Source organism: Galeopterus variegatus, unplaced genomic scaffold (genome assembly GCF_000696425.1).
Source record: "Galeopterus variegatus unplaced genomic scaffold, G_variegatus-3.0.2 Scaffold2129, whole genome shotgun sequence".
Taxonomy (NCBI): Eukaryota; Metazoa; Chordata; class Mammalia; order Dermoptera; family Cynocephalidae; genus Galeopterus; species Galeopterus variegatus.
The window spans coordinates 241,285-251,422 of record NW_007728240.1 but is presented as its reverse complement, the minus strand read 5'-3'; the positions used below and the strand labels follow the sequence as shown (position 1 = coordinate 251,422).

Here is a 10,138-nt window from a genome sequence, read left to right as displayed (position 1 = left end):
GCTGCGACCTGCTCCAGGCCATGCCGCGGACCGAGTTCGCGCGCCTCAACGGCGACGTGCGGCTGCTCACGCCCGAGGCGGTGGAGGGCTGGTCGGACCTGGTGCACTGCCCCTCGCAGCGCCTGCTCGACCGCCTGGTGCGCCGCTACGCCGAGACCAAGGACTCGGGCAGCTTCCTGCTCCGCAACCTCAAGGACTCGGAGCGCATGCAGCTGCTGCTGACCCTGGCCTTCAACCCCGAGCCGCTGGTGCTACAGGTAGGGGCAGGGCCGGGCGGGGGGCGTCCTGCCGGCGGGGTCGCGCGTGGGAACGCGCGCCGGGAGAAGTGGCTCCGCCAGGGCTCGCTGCCAGGCGGGACCCGACCCGGCGGCGCCCGGCTGCGGACGTGGGAAGGGGGTGGCGCGGCGGGATCCCAGGGTCTGTGCCGGATTGTGGAGGGAGAGCCGGCTGCCCGAGAGTGTGCTTTTGTCACCTAGACACTGGCGCATCTCGGGTTTGACTGCCGATCCTTCAACGCCAGAGGGAGTGCGTCTCGTTCGCTCCCAAAATGTCTCTCCTGCGAGTTTCCTTCCGCCCTCCTCCCCGCCTGTCTGTCTCCGTGAGCCTGGGCTTGCAGTCTGCGGCAGTCTGGTCAGGGGCCCGGGACCTTTCTTACTTCTTCCAAGTGCTTTCACACCGAGTGCGGTCGTCCCGTTCCTGTCCCTTGTGGCGGGCCTAACTTCGGCCCCAGAATCTTTTTTGTTTTATTTCTTGGCTCGTTTACCTGGTAAGCACTCGGACAGCTGAACTGGGGAAGATAAGGTCATAGAGAGCGACCCTGGTCAAGAATGGGGTTAGAATGTGACAAACGGGAGAAAGTAAGGCAGCGTCGGGCTTGGGGCTGGGAGGGCTTAACGCCAAGACCGACGTCTTCACCCTGATCCTGTGACCTGCCCTATTCGTCGGGTAATCTGGCTGGAGGAGGCAGATGAAGTGTTAGGCCCAGGCCTAAACCCGGAGAGAGATTCTCCCATCTCGCCTAATTGCGTCATTTTGAGTAATGTGCCATTTAGGGGACTAGGATGCAATCTTCTTTCTGAAAAGAAAGAAAACAAAAAACTCTTGTTTACCTTTCGAGTAGTGACTTTGAGTTTCTCCGCATTCCCATCGGGCTTTAGTATGGTGTCCTCGGACAGTGGTTACAACTGTGAGGCTGTGAGCCCTCCTGATCACTGCAGGAAAAGTTACTGAACTCCTATCCCATGCACGTTTTGCTGTATTTAAATACAAGGGGGAAAATGACTTACAATTAATCACAAGTAGTTTTGGTGTACATAATATACTGTAGATTGCATAATAAATAATGCTATGTCTCCTAACGGTGAACTATGGATAAAACTAGTTTAACTTCCCTCAAAGAAATTTACTATATTCAGGAATTCCAAAATTAGTCAGTCTCTAAGATTGAGTCTGTATATATGATATATAATACTTGAATTGAAAATTAAAAATTTAAGTTATCTTTTCAATTTAAGAAGTAGAAATCTTATCGTTTATATTAGCAAAGCTTTAGAAGTGTAGTTTGCTGAAATACTCTGTCAAATTCTCTGGAACCCAAAAATTCAGTAAGGAGCCATGTGAGTAATTAATACACATTTCCTCCCCTTAAAATACTTGCTGCCCATTGGAAGATTTTTGTCAGGTAATTCTGAGTATTGATGTAATCAAAAGAAGGAATATTAGAACTAATATTTTAAGAACATTATGTGTCCAGTTTTTTATAAACATAGTTATGACATCTGAATTTGAGAAACTTTGGCATTTGATTTACACTAGGGTACGTCTGCTTCGTTCTGGTAGCCTTTATAGTTTTTTGAAGTTCGAAGTACTCTTGGCATTTTCAGTTTACTTTATAGTTGAGATAGTCAAGTGTGCTTGTATCTTATTTTCTGGTTAATACTTCCCTCACACTTTTCCTTTATCTGTTTTCATCTTTACTGATGAACAACTTAAAAAAACACCTCATTTATTTTGTTTTTTAAACTTAGTTATACAGTTGCTCTGAGTGGGTGAATAGATAGATGGGTTATGGGATAAGAGATTGTTTTTTGTATGTGAGGAAACATGTATTATTAGCATTGTAGACTGTAACATTTATAAATTGTTTTAGTTTAGACTGCCCAGTTCCTAGGAATAGTCCTAATACTTCACAGCTAATTATATACTGTGAAATATAAATTTGGAGCCTTTAGAACTATTCATATTGGTATGTTGTTTTTTTTAAACCTGATGAACAAGCAAGTAGAATAAAATGTATTTTAAAATAAGAGATATTCACAGAGCTGCTACTTCTTTCACAGAAACTCTTGATGTTTGGTAAAAGCTAGTGAGTTAAGTATGAATAATATAGTTAAAGACTCACGATGATATCAAGCTACTAAAGTAAAAGGAATCTCAAAATTCTGTAGATCAAGTAGAAAGGTTGTTATATAGTAAGTCAGATCATGATGTTCATTACTTTTTGTTAGCTAGTCAAACTGTAAGTTTTTAGTATTAAGTTTCTATAAAACTTTATAGCTTTTATGGTGGTATTGGGATATTAATTGATACTGATTAAGTGATACTCAGATTTGGTTTTCTGTTTATACATATTTTTTGCTTCGTGAATTTTTAAAAAAAATATTTTTAAGGGTACACGTGTGTGTTTTATAGCTTAAAGAGAAACTTACATATTTTTTTTTTCCAGGAGAGGGAGCTACTTAATGAATTTTTAAACAGTTGGTGACAAACTGAATTTTTCTTTTCATATATTGCCCCAAAATTCACAACTTGGAAAAAAAAATCTTTTCAACTGACTTCACCAAACGATTCTTGACGAAAATTCAAGTATAATAAACATGCTTCCAAAATAAGCATTTAAAAATTTCTTTGGGTAAGGTACTAGAGAAAGGACTGAAAAATATTAACCCATTAAACTTGCCTCTTCTGATTTTAAGAAACACTAAAAAATCTGAAGTTTCTATTATGCCTTGTAAGGAGATGTGAAATGTATAAAGTGTTTATAAGATGGATGCATACATACCTTATCTATGTAAGGCTGTAGATTTGTAATATAAATTTCCTAATATAAAATGGTTTGAGAGTATGAAATAGTTTCACTAGCTTATGACAGCTTATCTAGCTTTAAGGAGAGTTGTTCTGCCATAGAATTATTATCGTCTAAAAATTTTTTAAACATCAACAAAATAATGCTAGTAGTACTTTAGTGTTCTGCTCTGATAAGATTTTCTTCAACAAGAGGTGCATTTTAATGTCATGTATGCCAGAATCCTATGGAAAAAAAAAAATTGGGGAGAGGAGCTTTGTTGATTTTTTTTTTTTTTTTTGTATTGTGTAATACCAATCTTGGAATATTCAAAAACTGAAGTGTCACAAGATGGCAAGTTATTTTACTGGTAAATTTCCTATCAGTATATGTACTTACTTACTTTTGGATTTACAGAAGAGATGTGTGTGCGTTCGTGTGTGTGTGTGTGTGTGTGTGTGTGTGAGAGAGAGAGAGAGAGAGAGAGAGAGAGAGACAGAGACAGAGAGAGAGAAGCCGGCTGGATTTTCTGAAGCCCAGTCTCTAACTTAATGACCTGGAAGTAGTGAAGATGGTCTTGTTTTATGGGAAGTGAAGAAAGTTCTTGGTTGTTTAGGAGGAGGAACTGGGAATTTGTTTTACTACTATATTTGTAGAACTTTATTTGCTTTGAATTTTCTGAATCATGGTTTATTAGTTTACTTAATTTAACGGTATAAAACTATCATTGTTTAAGCTATGGCTTTTAAGCTTCCTTTTTAATTCTTGTAAATGACATAATACATGTAAAAACACTTAGTGCTTGATGCATAGTAAGAATTCAATAAATCTTAGACATTGAATAAAATAAAAGTAACCATCTAGTGCATTTGATCAGCTGTTATGAAGCTTTTTTGGGGTATGGACCACCTTAAAAATAGTGGTGATTCTATCAAACATACCTTTAGTTATACTGATTTCATCTATTTCTACTTTAAGTGATGAATTTTTATAGAAAACTTTGAGTGAATGTTGTTTTTGCCTTAAAAATAATTTCTGTAGGGAAGAACATATTTTTAAAATGCATTGCTGAAAATAGTTTTTGAATTAAACAAAGAAAAGATTATGGCTGTTTAGCTAGTTTTGTTAGTTTGGATGAGTTGATAAACTTTTTTATGGGACTCACTTTCCTCTCAAAAATGAGGATATTGGATTAGTTCCTTTCCTTTTCAGCTCCAATATTCTGAGGCTCTCAAACTCCTGACTTGAGATTTTTTTTTTTTTTCAGTTCTCTTCAGAGCTTGATTTAATTAGTGGGTTTAATTAATCTCTTATTAAATGGGCTGGGGATTTTGGTAATAGGTCCCTGCTAGGGTGTGAGTTCAGGTCTCTCTTCTTACCCTCAAATTTTTTTATACACATGAAAACAGATGAAAATAAAACAAAAACCAGAGACTTACAGCAAGGGATGAAAATATGGAGTTAAGGGTAGTAAAGGGTCTTGTGGCGCAACGGATGCTCCAGCCTTTGTCTCAGAAGTTTCTTTTCAAACAGGAGCTCAGGGAGCCACATACTTCTCTTCCATTGGCTGCTGCTTTATTAATTTTATTCCTAGATTCAGGCTTCAAAACACAATAGAGGAAGTTCTGAGTAGAGCATGTTTTATCTAATGAGTTCATAAGCTTTTGAACTGTTTCTGGTTTTTCCTTCGAGATTTCACTGACACATTTGATACTTGAATGTCCTTCATGAAAAAACAAACAAAAATAATAAAAATTCTGTGTGCCTTAGATCCAAAAAAAGGAGACTTTTATTTTAGAAAGACCCTAGAAACAATCACCCTTAAGAAAGCATCACTTTTTGATTAGTGGAGCAAATAATTTGACACCCTGGTCGAGTTTCTGGATTTATCCATAACATTTGACCATTATCAGTTTTGTCCTTCCCATACTTTTGTCTGATCTTTGAACTGTTCTTCTTATTTCCACTGTGTGGGTTAGCACATATTCCTTGCACATATTTTTAGGAAATAAAAAAGTGGGATCTGCTTTCTGGACATGGGTGGCCGGTTTCCCAGGGGATCATCAGACTGGTTTTTATTCAGTGTTTCTGGCTTGTGATCTCTGGCCTGCTTCCTATATTGCCATCATTGCTGCTGATTCTTCACAGCATGCTGACTTTTTCTTTCTTCAGTTTCTACTCATTACCTATATATGAAACCAATAATGGCCTTAGAATGTAAATCCTGTATTTTTCCTGCACATATGATGAACTTTAGTAAATGTTTGTAAAATGTCTTAGGACTAAAAATTACTAGTGTAAGATGAGGAGAGTTATTCATCCTTGTCATAGGCCCTGGAAAGGTTTAAATTACATAATCAAATCTTTTATCCAATTTTGATTCTTGATAGTAAGTTATCTGTGAAATTCCTGGGAGCTCTTTGGACTTATTGCTAGAAGAACTGAATTTTATTTGTTCATTTGGCAAATAATCTGTTATAAGGCATCTAGATTGAAAGGATGGAAAGACTGTACTAGGCAGCAAAGTAGCTTACTGTGCAGGAGGTAGGTATATAAATGAGTAATTACAATCAATCTAGCATAATAAACCCTACAAACAAGGTATATGTACACTGTCAGATGAATCATTTAGGGAAGGACATCTGGGTGTACCTTAATAAGAATGGGTACCATGGAAGGTTTCAGGGAAGAATTGAATTCTGAGGGATGAATGAGATTTGCCAATAGGTGGAATTGGGGATGGGAGGAGTGGTGTGCACAGTATTGAAATAGCTCCAGTTCACATTCTGTATTATCACAAAGTTGTTGGATGGCATTGAGCAAGTCAGTGTTTCAGATCCTGAGTTTTTAATCAATAAAATGAGATGTTAATACTTTTCTAACAGGATTGTTTTAAAGATTAAAGAAGATTAAATATTCAAGTAATATTTGTCAAATATGTTTAAAGGTTTTTACAATGTATCATTTCTTTGAAAATAAACCTACTCCATTTTTAGATAGCTATTGCAGTTGAAAAGTTCTTTAGGTAGAACATTATGTTGACATCTCTTAGGAATATGATATAAATTTTATTCTTATGTTAGACATTCAAATGTCACTCCCCTTCCATATACACACATCATATGTACCTAAATAGTTTTTTCAGGTTGTAGGTTTAAGGAGATAGTAAATAAAAAGGGAGTTAGGGAAAAAAAGGGGGGGTGGTTAGGAATTTGTCCCATATAAAGTACAATGAATGGAATGATTATTGTAGGGAAGCAGGTTTAGACAAGGATTCAGAAATACAAAGCAAATAATTTAGTTTTTCTCTGTAAGTCATTATTACAGTTTAATAATTCTATTTAGTACACTGATGAGTGATAATATTAAAGAAACATAGAGATTAAGTCTGGGTTATTCTGGGGAATTTTTAGATTCCAAGAAAGAATTTTAAAATGTTTACTATCTAAAGTAGGTATGATGCTTCAGGGTGTTCATATTTTTCCTTTCTAGTTCTCTTTTGGGGTTTTTACTGTGAAGTGAAGAGATCTGACAAGAATTGCATGGCATTGCTCAGTAGCGCTAGGAACTGATCTACACATCCTTGGGATACAGTAAAGATAACAGGCCAGGGCACCGTTCACACAGCCTTTCCTTTCTGGAGCATTGGGGGTGGGCAGCAAACAAAGGACATGGTAGTTTCAGATTTTACATTCCCTAAAGAGAAAAAGGAAGACCACCTGTGATGGAGAATTGTACTGAAGATGGAATACTTTAAATCAGATGGTCAGGAAGAGTCAAATTTTAGCTGAGGTGTGAATGAGAAAAAGCTAATGGTGCACTGAGAGCAGAGTGTTTTCAGGCAAGAGGTATGGCAAGTTCAGAGGCCCCGAAGGAGGATCAAGCATGGGAGTAGGGAAACATGGTAGAATGTGAGATCGTAGAGGTAGGCAAGGACCATATCCTGTGTAGCCTTGTAACCTTGCTTAATAAGGTAGGGTTTTCTTTTCAGAGCAATGGGAAACAAGTTAGCAGGGCCTGATTTGTGGAGAATGGTGAGCAAGAGAGAATTCAGGGAGGCTTTTGCACTAGTTCATGGGAGAGAGCTTGATGCTTTGAATTAAGATGGTTGCAGTGGAAGTTATGAAAAGTGGTCAGACCCACTGTATTTTGGAGGAATGACTTCCAGGACTTACTGATGGGTTAAAGTATGAGGGAAAGGGAAAGGTAAAAGATATCTCTTGGGTTTTTGATCTGAGCAACTACTGAGCGGTTGTTCTTTATAATGAGAAAGCCCAGAGAAGGAATGGGTTTGCAGTGGGGAAACCAAGAGTTTTGTTTTGACCATATCAAATTTAAGGCAACAGCAAGAATACCAGGCACCAGATATTTAATGGAGGGAGATACTGTAATAGTGGATGTTTTGCTGTTCTTCTAAAGGGCTGTGTTAATTCAGTTTGTGTTTTAAAGGAACCAGGGAAGTTAGTACTCTTCTGCTTGTCAGACCATTTAAAGAAATCAGATCTTACTAAAGAGAGTAAGGTAGCATTCTTAGGTTAGTGGGTCCAAAAGAAGCTTGTTATGTCTTTCTTTCTTTTTTTTTTTTTGAAATTTTGTTTTTCTTGGGAGCAGATGTTTGAGTATGATATTTGTAGGTATAAATTCAACTTAGAAATGTACCGCATAGTTGCCAGTTGTGAGACTGGGTAGGAAAGGGCCAGTTGAGACTAGTAAATTTATGCATAGTTAAAATTTGTGGCCAAGTGAACTTTTGGGGGAGCCAGCGAAGAGATCATTTCTTAAGCAATTTATCTTAAAAGATGATTTATTTCTATTAAACTTAGGAAGATTTGTTGCTGTTGATGTATTGGCATTGGTTACCAATTTTAAATACAACTATTGGACATAATATTCAGTGAAATAACACAACCTTGCTATTTTCAGGGCATTGCTTAATATTGTTGGAATTTGAGGTGGGTGGAAAATGGCATTCAGAAAATTATCCATGAAATAGAACATGTCCTAGTACTTAAAAATCTTGAGATTGTTAAGCTGCTACAGTATTTGCAATGGATTTTGGCCACTATTTCGTAGTATAAATTAAGAAGCTAAGATCTTAGGCAAATTTTAGCAAAAATTAGGTAACCCATTAAATCATCCCAGTAATTTTACTATATTTCCCCTCCAGACAGTTCACAAAACAGTGAACACATTAGTCTGTCACCAGTATAGTTGGCTAATCTCTATGAACAGCTGTTATAACATGCATTACTACAATGGAATTTCATTCAAATTGGGCTTAAAAATAATTTTAAGATTTAAATTGAACCTTTAAGCTTTTTTATGTTTTCGATAACAATTACTTTGTAAGAGTGTTCTGAAGTTTAAATTTTGGTTTTTTGTGTGTGCAGAAATGCCAGTTATATATAAAATCTGATAACTAGATTTTGGATTGTATGTTTTGATTATTAATAGATGTTTTTGAAGCTAGTTTGTTTATACTGGGAACTCCCTCCATTTTAAAAAAGAAAAATTGATCTTGTATGGTAACACATCTCTTGTTCTGTATTCATTCATTTTACCTCTTTAGGAGAACTGCAGAGTAATGTTCCTTTTAATAGAATTTTGTGAGGTAATGAATGATTATAAAATATTGTATATTTCTTGTATGACAGGAATTTTGATCTCTCAGATTTAGTATACAAATACTACCTTTGGTCACGTAGGAGAAAAAAAGATAATAGAACGTGAGCACTTTTAAAGTTGACCTTATTTTAATCTATTCGTCTCATGTCATCCATTGTTTATAAGTAGTTAGATAAGTAAAGCCAAAAGGTGTGTTTTTATTTATCTTTACTCATACATCTCCTGTCTACTCTTTTCATGACTGTGTTATAACAGGATAGAATAAAATGGCCTTATTAACTTGGGAGAACAATGGCTATTGATCAAAGGTATTATTGTGATATTTTTTAAACTTGTTTTTAGAATAATGCTATGTACCACAGGATACTGGTTGGTTCCAGTTTGTAAGATAATGTAAATGTTAAGGGTTTGACATATATGTTTTCTTACACCACATAGACCGTGCTGTGAAGACCATGTTGAGAAATGTATGTTTTGTTATGTGAGTCCAACACGGGCTGCTCTGCCTCCCTCCTCAGGCTCTGTTACCTCAAGCAATTTCTTCCTTCATCTCACTGCAGCTGCCTTAGCCATTTTTTCATTTGAGAAGACAGTTTCTGGCTTTAACACATTCCTAGGACGTCCTGACTGTCCCACTTCCAGTCAGTCTAGTGTCATACTCATCCTTTACGTTTCAGCCTAAATAGAGATCACTTGGGGTGAATAAAATCTTAACTTTATTTTTGCAGCATAATGTTTACTCATGGAATACTGCTATGTAATATATGCATTTTTACCTTTCTAAAAATGGGAAGATTCTTAAAGAGAAGGATATTGAATTGAAGGGTTGTATTAATCTCTTTTGAATCTATTTTGACTCTTGCAAAAATAATTATACATGGCCTGGATTTGCCTGTTACTTTGACATTAGGCAAATCCCTTCACACCATGCTAAAAAGATTGAACTAGATTTATAATTCAGGTTCTCCCAACTCTAGAGGTCTTTGATTTCACATCCCCTTTATTAGTCACATAAGTATAATGATACTTGGTTTTGATCTAGGGAGGTAATAGGTTACTTTAGCATTTGGAATTTGCTTTCTGGTATTTACCTATAATAAATGAAAAGCAAATTAAAATGCTGTGTTTATGTGTGTGCACGTTACCAAGTTTTTAATTTCTTGCATTTTTAGTGCTTGTGGATGCTCTATACATTTCTCATAGCATCAGGTCTTTTTAAGGTTTGGTAACTAATTTATTCCATTAGAAATTAGAAACTCCTAGAGGGCAGTGAAGATGTTTGTCTAATTTAGTGGTTCTTGGTTATATTTGGAAGCTGTTCACTATTTGTAGATGCCTTTTAGAAGGTAATACGAAAATAAGTGTATCTCTTGATGAATTTATGGACTTTTTATTTTATTTTATTTTTTTTAATTTTCATTAAATTTTTATTTTGTCAATATACAATGT

The 10,138-nt window shown here is 36.6% G+C and overlaps 1 protein-coding gene across 1 annotated transcript in view; it reads left to right on the top strand.

Moving 5' to 3' along the window:
• Window positions 1–6: 6 nt before the first annotated feature.
• Window positions 7–10,138, top strand: part of LOC103596840 (chromosome unknown open reading frame, human C3orf58) — a 21,093-nt gene continuing 10,961 nt past the window's right edge. Inside the window, exon 1 of the mRNA XM_008580575.1 lies at window positions 7–257. Within this exon, the coding sequence (XP_008578797.1) occupies window positions 21–257 (237 nt within the window). The 5' untranslated portion in view covers window positions 7–20. The remainder of the gene's footprint in view (window positions 258–10,138) is intronic.